This window comes from Molothrus ater, chromosome 10 (assembly GCF_012460135.2).
Source record: "Molothrus ater isolate BHLD 08-10-18 breed brown headed cowbird chromosome 10, BPBGC_Mater_1.1, whole genome shotgun sequence".
Taxonomy (NCBI): domain Eukaryota; kingdom Metazoa; phylum Chordata; class Aves; order Passeriformes; family Icteridae; genus Molothrus; species Molothrus ater.
This window is the reverse complement of record NC_050487.2, coordinates 21,059,662-21,087,052: the sequence shown is the minus strand read 5'-3', so window position 1 is coordinate 21,087,052 and position 27,391 is coordinate 21,059,662. Positions and strand designations below refer to the sequence as shown.

At 42.3% G+C, this 27,391-nt stretch overlaps 1 protein-coding gene across 1 annotated transcript in view; it reads left to right on the top strand.

The window, feature by feature from the left end:
• Nucleotides 1–27,391, top strand: part of FNDC3B (fibronectin type III domain containing 3B) — a 186,132-nt gene that overhangs the window by 102,126 nt on the left and 56,615 nt on the right. Inside the window, exons 7-9 of the mRNA XM_036389083.1 lie at nucleotides 16,749–16,807; nucleotides 22,762–22,919; nucleotides 25,073–25,132. Coding sequence (XP_036244976.1) covers nucleotides 16,749–16,807; nucleotides 22,762–22,919; nucleotides 25,073–25,132 — 277 coding nt within the window. The remainder of the gene's footprint in view (nucleotides 1–16,748; nucleotides 16,808–22,761; nucleotides 22,920–25,072; nucleotides 25,133–27,391) is intronic.

Below are 27,391 nucleotides of genomic sequence, written 5' to 3'. Positions count from 1 at the left end.
TGGAAAAGCCCCTAACAGCAGGCTGTGCACATAAGCATCCCTTGTCCCACCCTCCTGCCCTTTAAAATTAGGTTCTGCATCTGCACCCAGAAGTGGCAGCCCTGGAGTTGCATCAGCTGCTCTGCAGCAAGTCCATGGCCAGAGCAGGAGTGGGAGAATTGTTTTCATATTAAAAGGAAAAAAAAAAAAAAGATACACTGGGCTCAAATGTGAGGTTTTTGACATCAGTGTATTATTATAGTCATACATGTAAACTTACATTCAGATTTCTGCAGAAAGGTCAGAGAGGTTTCTTAAAGGCTCTCATGAAGCAGCTCCCTAAAATAAAATAAGTTCCCACTTGGTATTTACAAGGTTCTAATAATATCTGTCGCTTTATATTTTCCTTCTCTGTTTCTTCTTTAATTATTTGGGGATTTATTGATGAATACCTGACTAACCTGGCCACACAGGTAATTAGGGTGAGAGTTAAGAGCAGTCTGGGCACAGTTGAACTAATTGAACAGCCAGAAAAAATGAATGTGTCAGAAGCAACAAGTAGCAAAGGGGTTTAAACTTGCAGGTTTTGTGGATGTGTATCTGTTCAGCCTGCTAATAGTTAAAAACTTGATGGTGCTGTGTGGCTGCTTCCAACATTGCAGAATAGCCTGGAAAACCTATTTTTAGATACATAAATATATAAAAATGTGTATATATATGTATAAAACTTGTGGATAAATCTTTATTTAGAAAACCACTTAACCAAAAAACTCCATAGGAGGGGAGTAGAAATGTATGAATTTTCAGTAAAACTTGGAATAAGGTGAAGGAGAGCTGGAGCTCAGGGCTTTGTTTGCGTGGATTTTTGAGTTGGGATTGTGATGTGCTTGATGGCCTGTCATTTCCTATCTGGCTGTGGGGTGTGTGTGCTCCTGCAGTGGAGCTGGCTTCTTTGGGGTGTTTGGATGATGGAGCAGTGCTGGGATCCAGCTGCTGGCAAGGGAGGGGGCTTTAGGAGCCCCAGACACAGCTGGAGCAGGCGCTTGCACAGGCTCAGCTCTGGTTGCTGCAGAGAACAGCCTGTGTCAGTACACAGTGCTACAGCCTGACAATGATTGCTGTCCTTAGGGATTGGGCTGCCTAAAACAAAATTTAGGAGCTGCCTGAGTGCTGGAAGTGTGGGTGGGAGCTCGCCAGGGGCACCTCTCCCTGCAGTCCCAGCTGCTCCTGGGCTGATGCTCAGAGAGGCAATTGGAGTGTCTGCTTTAATCAGCAGGGAGAGATGATCCCCACAGGGGATTTGTGACAGGGAAATGGGAGTTTCTGTTCTTGGATCTGCTGCCCCTGTGCTGAAAGTGATGCTTGTCCTGCTCCTTGCTTTTTGGTAGCGATTTCTCTGAGGGGTGTGTTCCTCCTTCCTTAGCACACCCACTCTGCTGGGGCAGGAGCAATAAAGGGGATGGAACACTTGCCTTATCAACACAGAATGAGAGGGTTGAGCCTGGGGAAGGGAGAGACCTTAGACCCCCTAAAGAGGTTACAAGAGAGCTGGAGAGGGGCTTTTGACAAGGGAATGGAGTGACGAGACACGGCAAATGGCTTTAAACTGAAAGAGGGAAGGGTTAGATGGGATATTGGGAAGGAGTTCTTCCCTGTGAGGGTGGGGAGGCCCTGGAATAGGGTGCCCAGAGAAGCTGTGGCTGTCCCATCCCTGGGAATGCCCAAAGCCAGGTTGGATGGGGCTGGGAGCAGCCTGGGATGGTGGAAGGTGACCCTGTCCATGGCAGGGGTTGGAACAAGAGCATCTTTAAGGTCCATCCCAAACCATTGGGATCATGTCAATTGTATTGAAGAAAATGTCCAGCATACAATGCAAGGGCATCTCAACCCTTTTCCCTGAAAAATCACAGTATGTGTCGTATTTAATTTAAAAATTTTAAAAAACCTTTTTTCCATCCAAATTTATTCTCCCATGGAAAATTCTGCCATATATCAATAACTTCCAGCTTCCTTTCAATATTAAAAGAAGGAAGGGTTCCCCAAAAATCTGCTTCACCACTGGTTGAAGAAACGGGGTTATAGATCATCAATTCTGAATGCAATCAGTACTGAAATTAAGTACTGAATTACTCTGGATTATTGTTAAATTATTGTTCAGTCACCTCTCCAGTTGTGGATCCAGCCTATGCACCTCAGTCTGTACAAGATGATGGTACATTAAAAATAAGTTTTTGTTTCTATAATGCACCCTTATCGCAGGGTGGTTCTGTAACAGCAGCATTCTCTTTTTACTAGGAAATGTATGGTTTCAGATTGGGGATATAAGTGCAATTCTGACCTTTTCCATTGACTGCATCATGCTGTATTGGGTAGTACACTTGTAAGTAAAGATTTCTAGTTATGTTGGAAATAGGCTGTTTTAAGGCAAAAAAGAAAGGAAACTGATTGCTTATAATTGACTGAAAATTAAGCAATTCTTCTGTTTCTGGTAGGATGATGGATGCTATTTTGTACAGGTAGAAGGCTTGGAGATATGATACTGGGATTCTGATTTAAAATCCATACTGGAGCTTTTCCACAGAGCCGTTTAAAAACTGAATGGGACAGGAGGGAGCAGGGTTGGTTTTTTTGTGGTTTTTTGGTTTTTTTTTTTTAGTAAAGGAGCCTTGCCATGTAAAAAGAGCTGTAAGCGGAAATCCTGTCCCATTCATGCTGTCCTTTATGAATTTCAGTCTGAGTCACTTCCTTCTCATGCACTCAGTGGCTCCCTTCTTGGCCATGCAGTGATCTGGTAGTTCAAGAAGTTCTGTGTGTGGCTGCAAGTACTGTGGGAACATAAGCAGTTTTGAGCATTCTGACAATGCTTTTGCCTATTTCCTTATAAAGCATCTTTTTTTTTTTTTTCCTCTGTTCAAATGAGATAATTTTTTTTTTTTTAATCCTTTTTGAAGTTTGAAGAGCTTGAGACAGCTGAAAGTAAACCACTTGAAGTGTGGTAAAAGTGGGAAGTGGGCAGTGGATTGTTGTGTGCATCCTGTGCAGGAGCTGGGTGCCAGGACAAACTGACCAACCTGGGCAGGGAGCTGCCTCCAGGCTGCTGTGTGCCACTGTGAAAGTGTTCCTAAACAAGGTTTTGTCCCCATTTGAGAAGATCTGGCTTCAGATCAGCCCTTCTAGCCCAGGAGCGTGATGAAGATGATGCTGAGGAGGAGCCTGCAAGTTTGAACACGTCCCACATGCTGCTCCTGGCCCCTCCAGCAGCACCCAGACCTGGCAGGCACCAGGGAGGGTCAAGTCCTGCCCAGTCCTTTGGTGCCCTCTCTCTGCCCTGTTGTCTGTGAACTCATCTCACTCAGTTTTGAAAAGCACGTTTGCTTTCCCAGTGGGGAACACTGAGTTTGGTGTGCACTTCACTGCTCTGTGGCATTGGTGTGCTTTACATGTGGAGAAGGGAGGAAAAAGCATGAGAATCAATTGATAGTTCAGAGAGCTGCTGCAGACTATTGACAGATCATAAACTTCCACTGTGTACAAGCCTCAGAGGTGTTGCTTTCCTCTTGTGGAGGTTTTGTAAATCTGATTTTGTGCACTGAAGCAGTCTCCAGCTACTCTGAAAGGTGAAAACCATGGCTTCAAATTCCTGCTGCTCCAAGTTTCTCAGGAGATGTGGGTAGCTCTGTGTGCTCATTTCTTTGAGGGTAATGCATTGGGAATACACAGAAAATGGGCTTGGCAAGAGCACTTCCTGACAATGGTGGTTTTAATTTGAAAACATTTTGAAGTAAGTACTTAACTTGGCAAAGCAGGTGTTGTGTACTACTGTCCCTGAATGTGGAGGGATGTGCTCTGCAAGAGTGGGTGAGGGATGAAAAACCAGAGCTGAGGTGTTCTTGGTACAGCCCCATCCTGTTGTCTCTCAATCTCCCATGTAACATTTAAGTATACTTAGGAAAAAGTGTGGTTTTTTCCTATTTTTTTAACTGCATCAAGTTGTTGTTTTAATCCAGAGCCTGTGAATTAAAGGTAAATTGTAGGAGCTGTGATTCAGTGCAGACAGGAACAAGGCGAAGTTCCTCTTCTTACTCATTCTAGATCCTGTCAATTCTTTTCTATTTTGGTCCTGAATCCATTTTGCTTATTGAGTCATACATTTATCTGTGCTTGTATATCCTCTAGATTTAAAAGCTTAGAAGAGTAGTTTGATCACTTTTGGTCCACGTAAGCAAAAAGGCTGAGAAACCCTGGCATTACATGTAAATTTTATGTTCTTTTAGCTGGGAACTGATGATTTGGTACATGCTAATAGCCATTTGTTATACCAGTATAGAAATATTCTGCAGACAAAATTTATGATAAATGTTTTTTCTGCTGCTACACAAAACATCCCTATGTTAAATGCAGCTTCTCTGGTGTCCCTAAATGTACCTGCTTCTATAAAATAAGGAGTTTCAATAAGATTGTCTCCTGAAAACAATCTGTCAAAACTGACACTGTGATTTTATTAATAGCACTGAAAAAACCACACAGAAGAGTAAAATACATCTGTCAGGTTGAGTGAATTTTAGTATTATACCAAATAATGCAACATGAAACATAATATTTAGTAGAACCAGAGATGTGTGGAATCTTGAGAGGATAGATCAGCATCAGACATGAACTCTAAATGGTGTTACTGTTCCTACTGCATTTTTTTAAGTTTTAGCCATTAATACTACTTGTCTGAATTCTTCAGACTTATATCTCATTAGAAATAGATTTAGTGTGCTGTTTTCCTGTAAGTTTTAATGCATGAGAGGAAATAGGATGCATTAATTAGGGCACAGTCTGAACTTGAGAAACCAGTGTTCATTTGTGACACCCAGAATTTCCAGTGTGATATTCTTGTGCCTTGACCTTATCTCCCACATCATGGCTGAGCTTGTGCTTTTGTTTGTTTCTATTTGGAAATATGCCTGCTTCTTCAACAGTCTTTATCTTTGGTATTTTCTCTAAAATAATGGGCTGTGAAGTGCTTGTTCAGGCAGTAAACAAAGTGATTATGAGTGTCAGATACACCGTGGTGTACCAGCTTGAGCTCCATTAGCTGGGCCACACAGATTCTCACCAAATAATATTTTTGCCTAATAGTCACATGAAGTAACCACTTAAGTGAGCTTTATATAGACTGATGGCTGTATTAGAAACATATTGCAGGGTTCAGGTAGAGTACATTCCCAAGTTCTCTGTGCCTGCAAGAATTTATCCAGATCGGGCTTAATTTGTGACTTTTCTTCAGCAGAAAGAATGGCTGAAATGTTTATCCAGCATCACTCAAATACACTCTGTTGAGGGAGAGAAACAAATCTGTTTCCTCTGCTGTCTTGAAGCTTAACTTAAATCATGGGGGCTTTGATGGAGAAGGGTAAAAGCTAAATATCACAGATGGTGCTGGAAAGCAAGTCCATGCCCAGTGCCCTCCCTGCCTCTGCCATGGCTTTGCCCAGTTCCAAACCCCAGCAGTGTTCTGCTTTGAGCTGCCTGGGGGTTCTTCCTTCTCAGGCATTCTTGACCAACTCTTTCCCAGAAGTTGCCTGTGTGCAGATAATTTCCAGGAATTTGCCAGCCTGTGAAATCTTGCCTGCATTTGACCTGTCACAAACAGGGAGTTATTCTCCTGCTGTATCCATCTTGCAGGAACAAACCCAAAGTTTATGGGAAGCCTGAATGCCATGGCAGTCCTCCCTTCCTTCACAGCACAGAGCTCTGCAAGCTGGGAAGGGCTGACACAGGGAGGGAGGAGATACACTCTATTTTTATGCACTTATCTTGAAAGACTAAAGAACCAGCTTCATAACTTTGGCACCAGAAGTTGTAGATAAGGGATTCTCTTCATCAGCTAAATGGGAGCATCTCCTAATTTAATTACACAATATTCTCCCATCTTCAGTGTCAGCTGTTTTTAAAGGCGAATGGAAATGCCTCAAACTTGGTTTTGTTCAGACTTTTTTCACCTGAAAATGCAAAAGAACACCAGGGCAGTGTGGATACAAATGATCCAGCATGGTTATGAGGTGCTCTGAGAACTGGTGGTCTGGGCATCCATGGCTCTGAGCCATCCATGGGGCAGAATGGGTCACCACAGTTCTGGTTACACTTTTCAGTCTCATCACAGCAGCTTTGACAAAATAAATCTCATTAGGAGCTCCCTAATCTTCCTAAGTGTGCCAGCTACAGGAAACACAGCTCAAAGTCCACTGAGGAACATGTAGGGCATATCTAGTAAAGAGTGAGGGAATCTGGCGCCAGGGCTCGTGTTTGACCTTATTAGGGCTCATAAACCCTTTTGGCAGTGGCTGGTGTTTTACCTCAAAGCTGTTTTTCCCAATCCTGATCAGTTTCTGTAGGCTCTCATATTTTTATTCCCATCTGCTTTATCCCTCCCTTGCCTCGTTTTGCCAGCAGGATCTCCTTGGCAGGGCGAGCTGGCTAAACTGTCTGCTCCATCATTTATCAGGAAGTCAGTGCTGAATGATGTAAGGCACAACCTCTTCCCCCAGAGGATCTTCATATTATCTCAGGAATTTGCAGCTTCTGCTGCAACTGACAGTCAAATACAGAAGACTGTAATCTGAACCTTTTTCCTAGGAGTTTACATAATTTATGGATACCCACCCAACAGAAAAAAAAAAATTGTACCAAGTACATTTCATCCTGCTTAAATGTTCACTGATTAAATGCCTGTGATGGGGAGAAGAGTTACACCAAGATCTGAGAGCTTGGGAGCAAGATAAGCAGTGTATCCTCACCAGTTAGGAGGAGATAACATGGACCACCGACAAAGGAAGGGAACTGTGTTTCCCTTATTTGGCAATATCTGGGACATGGAGCCAAAAGGGAGAGGGTATTTATAGGGAAGAGGTAGAACATTTCCTCCCTCCAGACTATAAAAAACAAAACGTGTTTAAGTCTAATGATTTAATGAACAACACTTATTTGTATAGCCAGATGTTCTGAACAATGTCCGTCTGTGTTTCCAGCTGGATTTGCAAAGGTGGTGAAATGAAATTTCATGTCCCCCTGAAGTTAATGGGATTTGTTTACTGAACTCTCTTAGGCTGTGCTTCAAACCCCATCGGTTCCTCCTCTTTTTCTGAGGAAGGGTGGAATTTGATTTCTGAAGTTTTTGTGACCTTCAGTATATTTGCTTTTAAGGGGAGGAGGAATCTTAGTGCAGGGTGATGCTTTGAGTGTTGCAGTTAACAGAAAGATTAAACTGTTCTAAAATGAAGCAGCCATTTCAGTTTTCTCCAAGGTTTCTTATAAAAGATGTTGTCCTGAAGCTTGAGTTTGGTTTTTGCATTGTTTTTTTTTTCTTGTTTATCTTTTCCCCTCTAAGGAGCTGTGCTTAGAAGCAGCTGCTTTGATTTACTGCGATTCATGTGACTTGTCCCTGAATTTCATCTCAGCAATGAAATCCAGAATGAGCTGAAATTCCTGTAGCTTTGTTGAATCCTCCCCAGCAAGCAGTAATCAGGTGGATACTTCTGTGAAATATTTTAAATATTTGGAAGGCTTCTTAGTGGTGAAACTGGTTGTGCCAATATCCAAGATCACATTTTGGCCTTGTCCCATACAGGACTGCTAATTGCCCATGCACTTCTTTCAGCTCACTAGTAGAAGTTGGTACAGACATTATAGATCAGGTTTTTTAAACATTCTTGAACTCATTCTTCCCATCTCAGGCATGAGAGGGCACAGATAAGATTACATCAGCCTTTTTGACTTCTGCATTTTATAAATTTAGCCCCCAGTCTTTATTAAACATTCTGTTTAATATCCTTCTAGCTCATATAGTCATAGTTCATCCTTCAGACATGACTGCAAAACAATTTAGGCTGGGATTGCTTGAGTCAGTTGATTGTCATCTGTCATGAGGAAGATAATTTATTTCTGTTCTGCTGTCAATCTGGAGGTGTTTGGGTTGATTTAAAGAAGGGAGGGGAAGCTCTTTGCCTTCCCCCATCTCTGAGCTGTGGTGCCTGGGCTGAGTGGGAAGAGAAGGATGTTATTTGGTTTCTGGGATTACTGTGGGCTCTTCCACCACTCATTGCAATTTCATTGTACCATACTTTTCACCTGGAAAAAAAGGTCAGTAATTTTCATTGGTGACAGAAGAGCTTAGATTGGGGTTCATTTAAAGAACGTTCCAACTGCAGCACCTCAGTAGGTTGCCACTGAAAAATCCCAGTGCAGGCTTCATGAAAAATCTTTGCCTTTCTAGCACCATGATTTGGAATGGTTGTATTAAAAAAAAAAAAAAAAAAGCCCAAACTTTTTTTTCCTGTGGAATCTAACATCTTTTAAAGATGTGCAAGTAGTGCATAGAAATAAAATTTTTGTTTTAATGTAAATGCTTAGACAAAAATTAAGAACAGTAAAAGATTACACACTTTCTACTTTTATCCAGTTTTAGGGCAAATTTTCCCTGCTTACTTTCTCAGAGGATGAATAGCTTGCTTTGCTCTGACTCTGTTCCTGAGACTGAAATAGTGGCTATTGCTCAAACCCAGCATCCCAAAGCACTTTGGGATCCCAAAGCCCAGCATCCCAAAGACCACATGAAATCTAAAGAAGGCATTTCTTCTTTGATTCAAGCAAGGTTGAGGAGTTGTGACTGAGGGCAAAATTTGGCCTGCAGTTATTTTCTTAAATTTTTTTAGTTCATGATGGGTTCTGCTGTGCCTCTGCACTGGAGAAGTGTTCTGCTGCCTTCCTATTGTTGTAGCAAACTCAGTGGCTTTATGAGGTTCACTGCCAAGGAAGTTGTTAATTTTGGCTGAGGAGCTCTGTTTAATCCCCAGCAAGTTTGGAACTCCTATGGAGTCTGTTTTGGCTATGCTGTGTGATTGTTTTTCTGTGCAAATATGCAGTTCTGCAGGTTATTTTGCTAGTTTTGTGTTTGATCAGGAAAATGCTCTTATTGTGTAATGGGCAGATTAGCAAAGGGTTTTATGGCCAGAATTGCCTATGGTCATATTTTTGAACATCAAGAAGAAGTAGGTTTTGTTTTGTGTTCAATACTGGTGCCATTGTCCCCCTAGACTGGGGATGGTATTTCAGAGAAAAATATTTCCTCACTGGCATGGAGCAGCAGACGCAGGATTTTAAAAGGCACTTTCGAATGGCACACTGGAGACTTGTCACTCTGTGTTCATTAGGGACTGTGCTTTCCATCTCAGTTCTTGGAGGGTGCAGGGCTCAGCTCTGCCCCAGCAGGGACACTCAGCAGTGACAAAGCCACACCTGTGGTGGGATGCAGAGGAGCTCTCAGTGACCCAGCTGGGAAGAGGAGTCCAGTCCTTGGTGCTGTCAGACTCGTGCTTTTTGTCAGTGCAAGGAGGAGTTGTGAGCCTCCTCTACTGTGTGTTCATGATGCTCAGGCTCCTGCTTTGCCTGGCTGTGACAGGTGCCAGGACTGAAGGGAACCTTTTGGAGGGGAAGTTTCTCTGTAAATGCCAGGTGCTGTAATTTCATGGCTGGTGTCAGACATCCTTTTGAGCCAGTTTGACATTTTAAGAAGCATGGGAATCTCAGCCATGCTGCTGACCATCCCCTGCTCCTGTTTGAACTGGGGAAGCCTGTGGAGTTTTTCTGGCCTTGTCACCTGGGGCAGCCTGGGGTGCTGCTGGCAGCAAGGTGCAGCTCTGCAGAAGTTACAGCCCTTCCTGAGTGACCACTGGGTTTCTCAGCCTGGAGAACAGCCCTTTAGTGTAGCAAAGGCTGGACAGGCAGTCACAGGGAATGAGGAGAAATGAGAGGGACAAACCATGAAGCAGCACAGGAATAAATGGAAGGAATTAAGCACAAGGAAATTCCATGCATCCCAACTATTGTACAAAACTCTGAGGAGTGCGAAGAACATCCTGGGAAAAGGTTGTAGTGGCCAAGTTTATAGTGAGAACAAAACATCACCCTTCTACCTGGAAAGTGGGAGTCAGGAGCTCCAGGAAAGTTTTAGGAGGGACTTTCAGTCTCTTTGTTAAATACTTGACCAAAAGTTGGAGGGATGGGCACTGCTTGGTTTATCTGCAAAGCTTTTATTGTCTTCCCAACCCCACATAGGGTGCCAGCTGCTTTAACAGCATAGCAAAAGGGAAGCTGCTGAAAATAAAAAGAAAAAATATTTTGACAGAGAAAATAAGCTAAAGCAGGTCGAAATGATGAAAAGAGAGCGCTCCAAGAGGAGGTCCTGTGTGTAAGTGGTTTGTTGTTCCAGCAGATTCAGCTTGGGCTGCCTCTGTTTCTGTGGGTTATGTCATTGTTTGGTTTGGTGTTCCTTCAAGCCCAGCCAGCTGCAGCCATCCCCAGTGCCCTGCCTCTGTTATCTGCTTTGGGAGATGTACAAAGCGCTCGCTCACCATGGCACATGGACGTGATGGACATGGGGGGCTGCTGTATTTTACTAAGAAAGCCTTTTCTGCCTTCAAATGGACCAACTGCCTGTTCACAGTAGGAATTCACTCAGATCTCCAGCCAGTAAAGTAGGAGTTGTTTTTGCTGTCTTCCAGCAGTAGCAGCGAAGAAGCAGAGAAAAACAAACGCAACGTGTCACTTACCCTCCATTTGTCCCTTGCATCCAGCCTTTTATTTCCCTTGCTGGTTGCTACTGATCTTATTTTCCTTCCTCCATCCCAATGAAAAACAGATCCAAACAATAAGGGGGGGGGCAGGGAGGATCAGATGCCCTTACATTTATTTTTAAAACGCTTTTTAGCCCAGGTGACTTCACTATGTACATCTGAATGCTTCCACATCTGATCCTGATCCATGTGATAGGAAGTGCCTTTGGTTAGAGAAGGATGAGCTGTGAATTTGCACTCCAGGTATTTTGGAATATCCTGTCCCATGGACAATAGGATACTGAAGCAGTCCAGGTGAAACTAGCAGTTCAATAGATATGGACTGTGGCCAGGACATCTCTCAAGTGTGGGATTAAATTCCTGCCTAAATCACAGAGGCAAAGCACTTCAGTCATCCTTTGATTTATTGAATCAGTGAATCAGGATGACTATAGAGATTTGATTTTTTCTGATTTTAGATCTGAAAATGTGCCTTCTTGTTGTTGTGGGGGTTTTTGCCCTTTTTTGTTTTGTTTTTGTTTTTGTTTTTTTTTTTTTTTTTTTTTTTTTTTTTTTTTTTTTTTTTTTTTTTTGCTTTCTATATATAGTTTGGGCTTTAAGGATAAATAATGAAGGATAAGCTCCTAGACATTAATAAATGTATGTTAGCAGGAGAAATCAGATAGCAACAGTGGGAAGTCACTGGCAATTTTTAAAGAATTAGAACACGGTTTAACAATTGTATCTAAAGTCGGATAACATCAATCTCTCTACCTTTGTCTGGGGAGCCATAGTTGTGTTTTATCATTGATGTTTTTTATTAGCTTTCATGTAATGAACAGAAATTTGAAATATTTAACATTTAGAAATCTCATCCAGGCTTAATTAATAATCTTCCTTGGTGTATTATAGTTCACATCGACTTTTTTGAATAGAAATTTTTTTTTTCACAAGTTTTTTACTCTGAAGGGCTCCCTGTTCTGTCCAGCTGGGAAGAGTTTTTTAAAGCCCTGTGTGCTCAGTGTGACACTGGATTTGCCCTTCCCATGTCACATCTGCAGCCTGGCTGTTCATCCCTGACCCTGCCCTGTCCTGGGCTGCCTCCCTGACAGACTGGAGAGCTGCACCAAACTGGATTAGGCAGGAATTTGTCCTAGCTCTAATTTTATTCAATATTTTCATTAAGGGCTTGAAGGATGGAATAAGGATTGAGGCTTATTAAATTATACTCCATATCAGGCTCTGATGGGGTTGAGAGTGCTTGATGGGTCAGGGAATGATGACCAGACAGGAGGAGAGCTCTGTAATGGCCTTCAAAGAAAAAGTTTGATCAAGGCAAGAGCCATCTACTGCACTGCAGCTAGTTGTTCTCAGACCTGTTGGTTTTTTTAATTAGATGGTTTAGGTATTTTAATTTTTAATTATTTTTTTTTTTTTAATTCTGGGAGGAATAGGAGATTACAAACCCCAAGAATCAAGTTATTCTGTAGACAAAGAGAAGAGTAAACTTCTAAGCAAGCTCTGTAAATGGGTCCTTATTTCTGGTGCTGCCAGGACCTCAGCTGGGCAGGGATGTGCCACATCCTCAGAAGGATGGAAACTAATTTAAAAAACAGGGGACAGCAGCAGGTGGGGTCTCTTACAGACAGGTATGGAGAAATGAGCTTGTTTTGTTAAAGGAAGAAATTCCTGCAAGTATGTAAGGGGTGATGAGCTCTCCTGGGGCAGATGTGCAGGAAAGAAGGAATAAGTTTCAGATGCAGCAGGGAGAGCTGAGATGACCTTCCCTGAGATGAGGAGTTAGATGCTGTGGTAGTTCTCCTATCTGAGAAGTTTGGAGATGACCGTGATCATGGGGCAGGAGGTCATTTATTTCATTTATTTAATTCTCATCTCAGAGAAGTGGTTTGGGTGTAGATGATCATGTCTCAGTGTAGGAGGATGGACTCTGTGGCTGTGTCACATCCCCTCTGCTCCTGTGACTCAGCTGCTGCGTGACATCTGCAGCATTAGGTTTGTTCTTGTGCAAAGGAGCTTATTAACTTACATTTCTGCAATTCCCTGAAAGTCTGGATGTGTTCTTCTTGGTGTCTTAAGCTTTGACACGGGCAGGCAGCTCACAGAGGAGCTGGGCTGTGTTTGAAGAGCTCATTTTCTCGGGGGCTGTAGGTTGTGCTGTACGTGACTGATGAAAGACCCTTCCCAGCGCTGAAGCCGGTCACAGCCCCGATAAATCTGGAACAAATTCTGAGAAAGCATGTCATGTTATGACTGGCATATCTGTGAGCATGGAGCTCTGCTTGAGAATTAGACTCAGAGTTTGCAAAGTGCTGGTGCTGATGTCATTCCCTTGGAATGGAAAGGCTGTTGAAACAGTAAATACTTTCTGTGGCCAGAAGCTAAGTCTTGAGCTGGACCTTTTCCTCTCTTCGAAGGAAAGAATGCAGAACAAACCTAAAATGTGTATTTGCAATGGGAAAATCTTAATTAGTTTAGAGCTTTTAGCTATTTCAAACCATTTACATACACAGCTGCTGTTCATGCAAACATGTAAACTATTGATGGAAACTTCAAACTTACCTTGAACTGACTTTTTTCCCCTGTTTTTTTAAAGCTGGGCTTGGTGTTTAAAAGTATGGTTGGAAAGGTCTGAAAATTATATTTGTGCTGTACGTGCAGAAAGGAACATAGACACAGGCTAACAGAAGCATAGAATAAAAGGCTTTAGTTCAGCAAGGCTTGACACTGAAGCCCTGTTAGCACCAAACAGCTGCTGAGAAAGTGTTTAGATTTTAGGGGCATTTACTCCTGGTTGTATCTATAGAGTTTTGTTTATGATTCAAAACTCTGAAAAAAAGAGAGGAACTTGATGTGGTCCAGGTCTTTCAGCTGGCTTTTCTGCAATAAAAGATTAGTCTGAAACACTGGATCCAAAGAACCCACAGCCTGGGAATTAGAAACTAATGCTGGGAGTGCTATTATGTCTCTCAGACAGTGAGATTAGCAGGGTAACTCAGATTTTTTTGTGCTGTCCCTCAGAGGACCCCCTGGAGCACTCACAAGGAGTTCATCCCCACCCCCAGCTTCCTCCTAGGAGGAAGAGTTTTGCCATGACAGATGTGGGGAACAGATGTTGAGAGGAAAAGCTAAAATGGGACAATGACCTGAAGTGTTGGTTGGGCTCTTCTTGACGTGGCTGAGCTCCTGTTCCCTGTGGCAAGGGAGGAAAGCAGCTCCTGCTGCCAGCCCCAGCCAGCCCCAGCCTTTGGGGGGTTGCCATACAGATTTCCTGTCTGCCTGTCAGATACTCACTGCTCAATCAGCTGAGGAAGAGGAAGGGGCAAAGACTGAAATGCAAATCCACTGTCTGTTATTCAGGGACAATTAGTCCCAGGTAGGTGAGTCATGCTCAGCCACCCACCACCTTTCCTGAGCAGTTCTAGGTAATTTTTTTGAACCTGACTTGCCTGTTTTGCATCAAGACTTGCCCGTTTCTTGCTGCTGTTCTTGCCCACTTTTCCACCACTGCATCTGGGATGTCCAGCAGATGCTCCTTGTCCCTAAATGCTCCAGTGAGCTAATTTAGAATATAGTCCTTGGTGGCTGCTGAGTGACAACAGAGAGCCAGGAGGAAAGGCTTTCCAGCAGCTCTGTGTTATCAGATAGAACATATCAGATGGTTTCTTTCCTTCTCTATTGTCTTCTATTTCAGAGGGCTTTCTGCTCTTTGCTGGCTTGGAAGGAAGATGTTGAGCTTGATAGTCAGAGATTGGCAGGTCAGAGCAACTTCCCTACTGAGGGAGGGATTTGGGAGAGGTTTCTCCTCTCCTTAGCTTAGTCTAGCTCAGGAGACTGTGAATAATCATGTTTATTACAGAAAGGAACTCAGCCATCCATAGAAGCCTGAGATTTTTTTTTTAATGGCTCTTGAAATGGGAAGCTAAGTGTTTGAAATACTGTAAATACTGTAATTCTTGATAACAACTCCTGAGGTCCCCTTTCAACCTGTGCTGTTCTCTGATGCTGTTATAGACATCACTTGTGGATGTTTATTGCTTTCTGCCTGTAGTATTTGCTTTATTTTCACAGGGTGTTATTTGTTATATGTATCCCATTCCCTCTCCCCAAAGTCTTTGAAGAATTGTCTTCTTCCACCTCCAGCTTATCTGTATAAACACTTGGTGACATGAATGTCCATACTGGCCTCATAAATGTCCATATTGCCCTCATAAATGTCCACATATCTGTAACAACCCAAGGCCTCTGTGTCCGGCACCCAAACCCTTCTCTTTGTGAACCAGATGCATAATTGGGACACTCATGTAAAAAATTCCCTGAGTGGGACACTTCATTGAGAAGTTTGATTGAAATAATTAAATTTTTATTTATTTGCTGGGCATACCCACCTCCCTTAAGCCTTGGAATCAGTTCCTGTGCCTGGAGCAGATTGAACCCTCAGCCCTGACCTGCAGAGGGTGGGAGTTACTGTACAGAGCAATCACCTCTCATGGCAGAGGGAAATGAGATTTCTTTGGGCTTCAGGGTTTGTTTTCCTCTCCTGCTCAGTGTGACAGAGGATCCTTGCTAGAAAGCAGAGAGAGGGAAGAAAATGCAGTCCACATGTTTGGGATTTAGGGTTGAGAGTGATTCACGCTCAGCTTCTGGGGGTTGTAATTAGGGGTGACATAATAACTAGAAACTTTTGATAAAATAGTAGCAGCTTTTTTGTTACACTCAGAGCTGCAGAAGCTGCTTCTGATTAGCATTCCTTCGAGATAAGCCTGCAGGATCTCCACAGATCTGCAGATCTGTGCAGATCTGCCTCTGGGCTTTGTGGCACAGTTCAACTTCTTTACTGATGCTGAAAGGAGCCCTGCATTCTGAAACACCCCAAATTTTGACATTTTCACTTGGATCAGCATCTCAGCCTTTTCCTCAGCCATTTTAGTTGATCTGTGAAATTTTGAAATCAATATTATCATATTCTGGCTCAATCCTGCCAGTTTATGGTCTTTGTAATACACTCTGAGGGTTATCTGCTATGGAAAAACAACAATCTTGCTATCCTCAACTTCTCCTGAAATATTACTACTCCTTTCTTTTCCAAGTGGCTGAGACTAAAAGGAATCCAGGAATGTGTGCAGCAGGAGATCTGTCATTCCCAGTCCACACCAAGGTGCATTCTTGTAGGGAGAGATGGGCATTTACACTGGAATTCTGCCATCAGCATTCAGCCAATTCTAGTTTTTGGCAGTCGAGCACATGGAATTTGTAAAAAGAAGATTCTCTTTTTTAAAGCAGGTCACAGACAAAAATAAAGGCACATTCTTGGGCTAGGAGAAGTAGGTCAGGTTTTGGGGGAATCATTAGTGAAAGCTGTTGATCTGATCCCACCTGTTTATTAATGTTTTTTGCTTCCTGTGCCAAGGATGTCTGGCTCATTTTGCTTTAGGTGAGATATGTTCTTCTGCTTTGGTGAGCAAACTTTTTGCATTAACATTTTAAAGAAGAAAAAAAAAAATCCAGGAAAATATGTTCCTGGTTTTCCATTAGAGAATACTGTAGTGGAAAGTGAGGCCTCTGTGTGCTGTGGTCCAAAAGGAATAAAGCTGCTTTGTGTCACCTCATTACTCTGAGCTGATGTTTCACCTCAAGATTGTTTTGAGGGGGGAGGATGAGGGAAAGGCTGATTGCACTGCTCAGAGGATGGCCTCTTCTGCACAATTATCCCTCTAATTTAGGGGCAGCTTTTCTGTGGGTGCCTCTGTGCAGCCCCTGCAGGAGCTGCTGTGCCAGGCAGGAGGCTCAGGCAGGGAGGATGGATTGCTGCTGCTCAGGCTCTGGAATTTACTGGCATCACTTCATTGCCTCCAGCTGCAAGGTGGCTGCAGAAGAACCTTGGGCATTACCCAGCTTAAGGGCAAGTGGCTGCAGGGTGGGTGCTGGCACTCAGGACAGGCTCCTGTGTGGCTCCCCTGGGTTTTCCCTGCATGGGACAAGGACACTTGTCCTCTCCAGAGCCCTGGTGGGCAGGGGGACAGCCCAGTCTGCAGCTACTCGTGTTGTAATATCTGTTTGTCTCCCTCCCCTGTTTTTATTTATGTAGCTGAAATTCTTGTTTAATTTTGGTAATTTATTTCTCTTCCTCTTTCCACATTCTCTCTTTTACAGAATTTGATTCAGAAACAAAAAGGGTTCAAGACATTCTTTCTGGAATGGAGAAACCACAGGTATGTGATGCCAAAGTGCCACACAAATGTAACAATAGCAAATGTGAAAAGTAGATTGTGTCACAACACACTGGTGATTTCACAGGGGGGCACCTCTGATTTTTTCCCTTAGCAGATTGCTGCCACTAACTCATTTTACTGGGGTATAAATCTGAAGGATCTTTTGTGCTCGTGGGTGTTTGAGGGCTCTGCCCACTCCAGAATTGCACCCGTTGTCTGTTTCCAGAGGACAGTTCCCAGTATTCATACTGTAATGGGGAGCTCAATGCACTGGGGTGACTGGCATAGCTCTTACCCCCCTCTCCCCTGGGTTTTATTTTGTCATGAGCAATTTATGTCTTTAATCATGATTAAATTAAGCTAATTCTATTATTCAATGGCAAATTACCATAGTCTGTGTTTGTCTGAGGCATAAAAGCCTGTAAATTAAGATGGAATTGAATCACCCTGTAAATAACCCTAATGCTGAGTGTGACTGCAGTCAGGTGAGGTTATTAATAAATCTGGTTGTAATCCCTTTTCTGGTTTGGTGTGTCAGATGAAAGCCAGAGGAACACCGTGGGTCTGAATGAATGGTCCCAGCCAGCACTGGGAGAAGCAGTCGTGGTGCAGAGGGAGGCAGAAATCCCAAAAAACCCCCAGCCCATCTCCTGTGCTCTCCAGAGCTCAGGCCTTTCTCTGTCCAGCTGGAGAGATAGGGCACAAATAAGCAAATAAAAAATACTGGTGGAAAGCTCATGGGAAGACTTGGTTCAGCTGAGGGAGGCTGATCCAGAGACATTCTGCAGTGGGAGCCTGGGCTGCAGGAGTGGCAGAGCTCAGGGAGAGCCAGGCTGCGCTTTTGGACTCGGTTCTGATGGATGCTTTTGTTCTGAATAAATACAAAAGGTGTGGATGTTCAGTTGCTCCATCAGTAGGTGCTGCTGTCCTGGCATGGGCTGGAGCTGGTTCTAAGCCAGCCACAAGTTAAGCCAGGCCTGCAGAGATGACAAACACCAGCCTGAGCTCTGTCCACAAGGGGAAGTCACTTCACTGGTGTGGAAACAGGTGACAATACTGAGCTGAAGAGTTTCAGGGTGCTCAGAAGGGAAGAAAGTGCACTTAGCACAGAGTTGTTGTAGAGAGGGAGTCAGTGTTTTAGCACCATGGACCACCTGAGTGTTACTCATTTGGTCAATAGCCACAGCCAGGTGCTTTACAAAAACCCAGAGAGCTGACAAGAAAAATGTGTTGTTTCATCCTTAGAGGTAGGAAGAGAAGCTATTAGAGCAATTTGCAGGATTCTGAGATCTGGACAATTAAATTTATGGTAACCAGAGCCTTAAAGCAGAAATAAGCAAAAAATGAAAAATAGACAAAAATAATTTTCCTTTAATAATGCCAAAAATGGGATTAAAAAAAAATCAAAACCATGGCAAATGCTGGTTCAATAATAATGACATTTACTGAGGTGAAGTTAGAGATTATCTATTATTCTCTCTCTGTAACTTTGACATTTGTGAATAATTAAACTCACAGGACCCTCACAAATCATGCATTGCTGTGAATGGTTCTGTGTGTGTATAGTCAATATTACATCTGATAGAAATCTATCATATTATGCATAAATAGTCATCTTGGTCATGTTGCTTGGCAAATCTTATTCAAGTGAAAAATAAAACAATGTAAAGGAGAAGAGCACAGCGGTGAGTCAGTCACAAGTGAGTGATGCTGTATCTGCAGCACATGGATTTGATTTGTCCAAGTGGGCAGCCCTCTCCATCCAAGGAGGGATGAAGCCATCCAAAGGGTTTAGCCTTGTGAGCAGCTCCTGCAGGAGAGTTATCACAGGGAGATGTCTGGATCATACAGGTACCTCTCTCTGAGTACACAATATACTCAATTTTAAAATTATTACTTCATGAAAAGTCTTTTTTCAATAATAGGTATTGTTACATGTTTGAGAAGTGTGCAGCCAAGCTGTAAATTTAATCAGAGCTTTGTCCCTTTAACAGCCAGAATTTTAAAAAGCACCTTTTGGTTTTAATCCTCCATGGTTTTGTGTCAACTGAAATATGTTTTTAATTCACATTATCACAGACAAAGTAATCATTCTACGGAACAAATTCCTCAGTGAGGAGAGGGAAACTTGACTCTGGGTTTGTGAAATGGCTGCATGTGACAGCCAAGGGGCTTGGGGGGACATCCCCCCCATGGGGAATCACCAGGGCTCTGTCAAACCCCAGCTCAAACATCAGCCTGGCTTTCCAAGGGCAGCCTGCTCCTGCTGACTCGCTCTGCAGCGAAACTCATATTTAATCACTGGGGTTTTTGCCTAAAATTGCAGGATTAGAGCCATAATTTAAAAGCAGAATCTCAACCCAGTAATAAGTGTGAATTCATTTGACCCCCAAGCCTTTCAAGCCGTGCCCTGGAGGGAGTAAATGAATGTTGCTTGCAGTGTAGTTCTCACACACACAATGAGCCCCCAACCACACGATGCCTGTGAATGCTAACCCGGAATTTGAAAGATAATGAAAGTTGTACAGAAACATTTTTCATTACCTGAAAGACAGGAAGGGCCGATACTCATCAGTCTTGTAACCTTATTAAAGTGGTGCAAGAGTTGGATTCTTTCCCAGGGGCTTTTATGGAATAATTATTTACACCACCGAGTTTTGATAGAGCAGAAAGGAGGCATTTACTGTGTAAACGGAGAAGTTTTCAGAAACTAATTAACTCTGCTTTTCACCAGACATACAGGACTCCTTGTGGGAGAAGCTTTTGTTAGGTCTCAGCTAAAAGGCCAAGCCAGCCCTCTTCAAAGCAGGCACAGTGATTCTGGGGACAGATGAGACAGGCTGGGGGAGCTCAGAGGCAGCACGAAGGTTTACCTGCCCAGCCTGGGAAGAGATGCTCTGCCTGCTTATATTTTGTCAGATGGAATTAATGCACTGTTAATGAACAATGAGCTGGTTTTAAATGATGGTGAGGTATTTCTGTCTGCAAGTTCAGAAGGGCCATTAAGCCCACCATTGTGGTAGTAGCTGGGCTGTTCCTTACAGCCTGGAGAGGGCTGGTGCAGGTCTGCACCTTTGGAAGGATATTTGTGTTAAGTTAGAGAGGTTGGAGGCAAAGATACTGAACTGTTTTACAAGTGCCTGCTTTTTATTCTCAACATATCATAACCCCATTTATTTAACTTAGCTTTTTTCATAGCAAAGCTAGTGCTTCCTGCTCCAGGTAGGAGTTCCTTGGTAAACTAAGTGGTGGCTTTGGCCATGGAAGGAGATGCTGGCAGGTGACTGTGATATGGTATCAGCCTGTTGGTCAGGGAGCAGCAGATAGCTTTATCTCCAGCCACACAAATAAATCCATTCCCAGCTGATGTGCACAGCCCAGGGAGGGAGTAGATTTGCCTTTTTCTTACTTATCTTGCAGACAGTGACCCCTCACTTGCTTTCCCCCGCTTGCTGTGTGTGCTCAGTGCAGCTAGGACTGGTATTTAACCATTTCTGATGTTTATTTTTAAACCTGCAGCAGCAGTTGCTGTGTACCTACGAGCTCCAAGGCAGCCAGCAGCCACTCTGGGTGCTCCTTCCCTCTGAAATTAATGCTGTCGCTGCAGCAGCTTAGCAACTGGGTTTGGACTTTTATCCTCTGCTGGCTTCAGAATAACAGTCTGACAGTTTCTAACAGTTAGCCCACAAGATACTTTCTCTTATTTTAAGAAACCCAAGCCCTAACTTTTTACAGATTGCTGAGGTTCATGGAGGGCCAGAGTTTGGCCGTATGTGGAATATATACGTGTGTCCTTGGGAGTAGTCATAGAGAAAAACATTTCAATAGAACATTGGCAGCATAGCATGCCTCCAGCTCCAAGTCTGTCTGAATTTATGAAAAACAATTATGCAAGCATATTTCCATAATAAAAGAAACTGCATGTTGATGGGCTGAGCTGGCATAGTCTGTTAAAAAACCCTAAAATTTATTTGGATCTTGTTAATCAGCTTTTTGATCAAAATATTATTTTAAATGCAAATTTTTAGCTCTTGCGTATCTCTGCTCCAATTTCATTTACATACGTGTGTGTATATGCGTATATGCGTATATCTCAAAAAATTTAACTTGTCTTACATCAATCATTCGAGATTCTTATAGGGTGTCTTACCCAGTATCAGGGTTAACTGCTCCAAGATTTTAAAATAAACATTGATTTCATAGCATCAGAAAAATATGATAAGAAAATGCCATGAAAGCAAGAAATGCCGTGAAAATTCATAAAACAATTTGCATGTCCACGTTTTTTGCAAAGAAAGCTTGATGCTGCTTAAACCTTTTTGCCTTAAAACTTATTTTTCACATTAGCTTCAACAAGGGTTTTCTTATTTTGGCAACACTTAAATGTGCTGCTATAAATTAAAATCTCTAAGTTTTGAGATCATGGCGTTTATGATGAGACATTTCATGGTGTCACCTACTTGTCAGGCTGTTAAAAATGGATTTATGACTTGCTCAGAAAGAATCTGGTTGATATATGGGTATCAGACACAACAGTTGCAGTGCTCATCAGCTGGAAGCAATGAGTTTCCACATGAGAAGGTAAATATTCTCCATTATATAAAGGTATCCAGAAGCTGGATTTGTAAACAAGCAGTCCCTGAAAGCTGATTGCTGATACTTCATTCCCAAATAATTTGTGGATAAGGGGTTTCACTTGTCTCAACAAAAGTTAGGAAATGTGTAACTGAGCACCTGCATTCATGTTACACCTTCTGAAATAACAACATCTTGCTCTTTGTGTTGCAAAAATCTGTCAAAATTATAGATGCAGTGAAATTTGTTGCATAGGAAAAATAAAGAATATAAAACCCTCAGTCTTTGATTCCTCCATATGGAGGCTAACTAAAAAAATATTCTTTATATATTCACTACAATTAAGAAGGAAAAACACCATTATTTTCATGATGAAAAGTGGAGAGTTGGTGGCAGAACATTTGGGGCTCTGAAGGCTTTGGAGACTTTGAGGCTTCCCTGAGACATTTCAGCAGGCTGGTGTGAAAACCTGCTGCCTTTCCCAGATAGCCAGTGCAGCCATTGCTTTTTATTTATTTTTCTTTTGAGACAGTGGCAGGGGGATTTTTTATTCTTGTTTCTTGGCTTGATAACAAGGCTGCTCTCTGGGAAGCTGCTGCTGGCTGTGTGCAGCTGATGTGCCAGTGGCTCTCCAGAAGAATACAGTGGCACTGGTGGGGTGATAAAATGGTTTTGGTGCAGGAGTTTGAGGTACTTTTTCCATATTTTATTAAAAACAATTCCTTACCCCTCTGCCATGGGGCTGTTGCCTGCAGTGGTGATTGCAAATCACACTTAGTACTTCTATCAAGGCACAAAGTGATTGATTTGCAATGTAGTTTTTAATTGACAGGTTGGACTTCTACTGTGATTTTCCCTTGTGCTTTTGAGCCAACATAAATTTTCAGGTTGAATAGGGTTTTTCTACCTACTTGCTGTTGAGTTATTGTGGTTTCAAGTGGCAAGAAGGAACGGGATGACTGAAAAAGCCATCAGAGTTTCATTGAAAAAGCTCCCCAAAAAAACTTTAGAAAAATAGTTTTGGATAAAACAATCTATAGGTTAAAGTCTTTGTTCCACTTACTTTTAGACACCTTTTGGGAATGGCCACAGCAGCAGGTACCTCCAGAGTCATCCTTTGCTGGATGCTCAGACAGTGCCGAGCCAGTTCCCTGCAGGGCAACCTCTCTCTGTATTCCTCATCTGTTACAGATCACTTTTTGCCATGAATCTGTGTTTTTGTTTGTGTTGTTGATCATTTCTGACCCTTTACTTTTCAACTCTAGCTCGGAAATTTCCGTTTTGCAAAGAATTGATTGTGAAGATGCAAGCAAGAAGCAAATGCTTACAGAATAGTGGTTTTTCCTCAGATTTCAGATTAACTGATGGTTCTTTTATAGGTTACAAATATTCAAGCAAGAACAGTTTTGCTTTCCTGGTCACCTCCCACTGGCCTTCTCAATGCAGATAGACACAACAACAGTTTGCCTTACACCTGTACCTACGAGGTTGCCTTATCAGATAAAGGGAGGGATGGAAAATACAAGATCATTTACAGGTAAAAACCAGCATTTTTGCACTTTTTTGTTTCATTAGGAGTAAATTCTCTGAGCTTTTCAGGGTGTATCCTGGTATGGCGATCAGTCACAGAAGAAAGGCACATTTCCTCACCAGAGGAGCTTGCAGGGGTCTGGTGGAGTGCATGTCACAAGGTCCCTAATTGCCACCCCATCCCACCTCCCTGGGACATGGCACATCCTGCCTGCAATGCCATCACTCCCATTGCCAGTGAAAAGGTTACTTTTTCTTTTATGCTAAATGTCAAAACCTTCCGTGTACACCATGCAGGCAGGAGAGCTGCCTTCCTAATGGGCTAATTTTGTGTGGACTTGCAGAATTTAGAAGAGTAAAATCTTGTTATTTCAGCTAACGAGAAAAATGTGAGGGCTTTGTTGCCTTGTGGTGTCTTAGATGAGCAGAGGAGGGAGTGGAGCAGTCAGTAGGTTACAGAGGCTCCCCAGAAAAACCCAAATACTTGGCCCTCAGCAGGCTTCAGTAAAAATTCTGAGGGATTTCTCTGTGTCTCCTTGCAGTGATCCTCTGAGCTCATTCTGTGATCAAGCACATATGGTGTTATGCCTTACTTTTTCCCCACTAATGACGTCTGGGAAAGAGAATTTGGAGATGTGACCTTGGCTATTGTGAAATAGCTAATCCTTCCCAAGTCTCATTAAATAAAGTCCAGGTGATAGAGCATTTAAGGAATTACCTCTTGAGACCAAGCCATCTCCTTTCTTAAGATGTCCTGTGAATTAGGGTATTCCTCTTGGTATGCTGAAGGCAGCTCTTGGATAATACAAAAAGGGTGTATTAACCAGGGAAAGGCTGCCTGATTTTACTCTTTTTTTTCTGGCATTTACAGCAGCTGTTTGTGAGCCAATGTGAGCATCTCCATAGTCAAGTGTGTGCTGCTGAGCTTTTAAAGTGGGAAGGACACTTTCTAGTACTTCTTGTGCTTGATGGCTGCACATTTTCTCCTGGTTATGAAATGTTGTGCATCTGTTTTAAAGCTGCTGGTGGTGATGTGTCTCCTGCTGCTGGCCAGAGTGCAGCCTTTAGCTTGATGTGGTATGTTGCATCAGGAGCAGCAGTAATTGTTATTACTATAGGCAAAAGAGAGTCTGCAATATGCTGAATACATTGTCTTTGGAAGGAGGTGCACTCGTTTCAGAGGGGGAAAACTGGATTTGCATTGTATTATATGAAATAAAAAATAGAAGGCTTGCTGGTGGATTTCTGGCGACCCAGCAGGCGTGTGCTTTCTGCTGGATTTTGTTCTATTGATTTTGAGGCATCTCCCTGTATTTGTCCAGCTAGCTATGAAATATTTCTTTATGCTAAATTGAGAGCTTTCTTGTTTCCCATATTTTAATAAAATCATGAATAAGCCAAGCTCTTACATGAGATGGCTATTACTTATTAAGCACTGACCCGTACCTTAATCTTCACAGATTTGGCAACACATGACTGAGCCCAGTGTTCATTTACCAGCAAACAAGCCAGAAGGAAAAAGAATAGCCCTAACTATGTTGGCTGCTTTTGAAATTAATAGATTGTATGCTGGTTATTTCTTAAAATGTCCAAACCACTTTGCTTTAAGTTGTCTTGGTATTGAAAGAAAGCTGGGTCCAGCTGTTTGGGTGTTAATTAAATGTCTCCTTGCTGTGGTCCTCACAGGGAGCATGGTTCTGGAGGAGAGAGCAATAAGTGAAACAGTTGTGCCAGAAACTCTGCTTCTTCCTCTGAAGTTCAATGGGTCACTGTGTATGAAGTATTTTGAATAGGGAATATGCAGAAACTACAACAATAATGTTTGGGTTTCGCTCTTTTCAGCTCTGGGAGGGTTGAAAACCACAATGAGCTTTATACAAATATCAGCAACATATGAGGTAGCGTTGAAATGAACCCATATATTTACTTTTTTGAATCAATTGGTGTGATAAATTCTTTTCTTCTGTGCATATGAAATTATGAAATTTTCAAGAAACGTGAAATGTGTTGACAAATTGTTGGTATATGGTTTGCTACTGTTTCTCTTCAGAAGGATTATTTTTCTTCAAATTATATCACTAGAAAATCACTAGCTGTGCTATGTGGGATATTGCTTTTCCTAATTTATTAATTTATTTGGTTTGGATTTCTTTCCTATAGTGGAGAAGAATTAGAATATCACCTGAAGGACCTTAGGCCAGCAACAGATTATCATGTCAGGTGAGTTAGCATGATTTGAATGTCACTTAAATATAAGTTCTTCAATGATATGAGAATAAATGTGAAAGAATTTGAAGTAAATATACAGTGTAGTTCAAGAATTTATTAGTCACCTCTGTAGTTGGGTTTTTCAGTGGTTTCTAAATATTTTATCGTAGATTTTATCTTGGACTATGAGAGTGCTTTTTGAACAATATCTTTCATTGTGTTGTTGTCGTTGCTTTAGTAAGAGATAAAAATAAGTTTATGATCTGTACTTCTGTATGGATAACAGGCCTGGAAGTGCTTATGTATGGAAATAGGATATCTGAGGTAATTTAAAAATGTGACTCAAGCAACTGGTGTTTCTTCAGTTCCTGTAAGATGAACACTGGAAGTGCTCCACTCTTTTTTCACAAGGATGCCACGCTTTGGGAAGTAAAGCTGCTGCATGCAGATCCATCTGACCATAGACACTTCAGCATTTATTCCAAGAAAAAAATGGATTCACACTGAACTGTGTTGATGTTTTCATAACGTATTTCTCTTTGATTCTGAAGATGTGTTTTACACATTTATTAACTATTAACACATTCTAGTTTTGTTCTCTGATGGTTTTAACACTGTGTTACCTGCTCATGTTGCTTTTTTTAAAAGACTTTCTGAACCAAGCCTTTGAATTTACATCCTGTTCACTTACCCTCAATATCCTTAAAAAAAATCCTTTCACTCTTGTCTATTGTTCCCTTCTGTTTTTTCCAGACAAGGGCTAGGCACACTGTTTCACATCAAGGTTGCTCCTGTTTGTAAAACTTTAAAGAACCAACACATTGCTTCTGAGCTCTGAAAAAAAAGAAAAATCCAACACCAAAATGTGTCCATCTAGCTCTGCTACTATAGATTATTTTTATTTTTAAGGATTTTTTCTAGCCCTAAAATGAACTTTTCAAGTAGAAGCACAAGACCAGAAGGAACTTTTCATAAATGAGGAAAAGAGGCAGCTCCTGAATGGGGCAGGAGCCTTGTCCTTAGCAGCAAAGGGATGGTAACACGGAGAAGGTTGTAAAACACCTTCCTTCTAAGCTTCTGAGCATTGAACATCTCTTTTGAAGCCAAATTCAAACACCAGAGAGGTCACCATGCACAGCTGGGCTGAGGTCTCAGTCTTTTTTATGGGTGCTGTGGGTATTTGCCCCAGGTCCTGGCTGACTTCTTCTTCCCTACCTACAGTTCCCTCCACCTTCTTGCAGGTTTGCCAAAATGCAGGTTGTTTGTGAGAAGTTAACAATAAGTTCTGTTTAAAAAGGAGTGACTAAATACAAAAGTCAGCCTTGCAAAGCAACAGCAGTGTTAGTAGTGGAGCGAGCTGTCACTGAAGCAGCGGCTGTTTGCTTTCCACCATAGTTTTTGGTGGTTTTTTTTTTTTTTTCCTTCACTGAAACTGCATTATATATTAACGACTGTGAAGAAATAAATCTGTTGAGTAAAGAAATTTATGGGGCCAGCAGTTACTGGGCAGATCGCCTTGGGTCTCCTTGACCTTGGCAGCATCTCTCAGGGCTTTGTCTCTGCTGGACAAGGTGCTTGTGCTGGGCCCTGGGACAGCCTGGCACAGCCTGGTTTGCTCTGAACCACCACCTGCTTCCCTCCAGGTGTATTGTTGTGTAGCCCCCAGAGCTGGCTGTGCTCAGGGTTTCAGTGGCTTGCAGGAGATGCCCCTTGAGCTCGTTTTCACACGGTTTTATTTCCCTTGTGGTGTGTGTTGGATGCCAGGCCATGCTCATTTCCAGCACACACATGTGCCACTTGCCAGATGCAGACTCAATTAATTAATTGCAGTTCTTGTTGCTCCTGCCTGCTAACAGGTGATGTGTAAAGCAGCACCAGATCTCATCTACCTCCCCAGAAGGTTTGATTCTACATAGGTGGTCATTGTGCATAAATTACTCTTATCTATTGAAAACAAATTTAGAAATTGCCCTTTCTTTAGCTCTGCATTCAAGCACACAATAGCTACAGCCAACTCAGAGGTCATTGTCTGGTCATGGCCTGAACTTTTCTTTGAGTAGAAGACTCCCAATTTGCACTTTCTTTCGCTGCATGGAAAATGTGAAGGGGAAAAATGAAGGGGAAAAATAACGTCATTACTTTCTCAGAGAAAAACACCTCGTAAGGAAGTGCTCAGCTATATCCCATTTGCTTTCCCATATTATTTGTTATTGCATGTTCTGTGCTGGCATATAGAGGATTTGCCTGAAATCAAATTTGCTTTGAAGATTT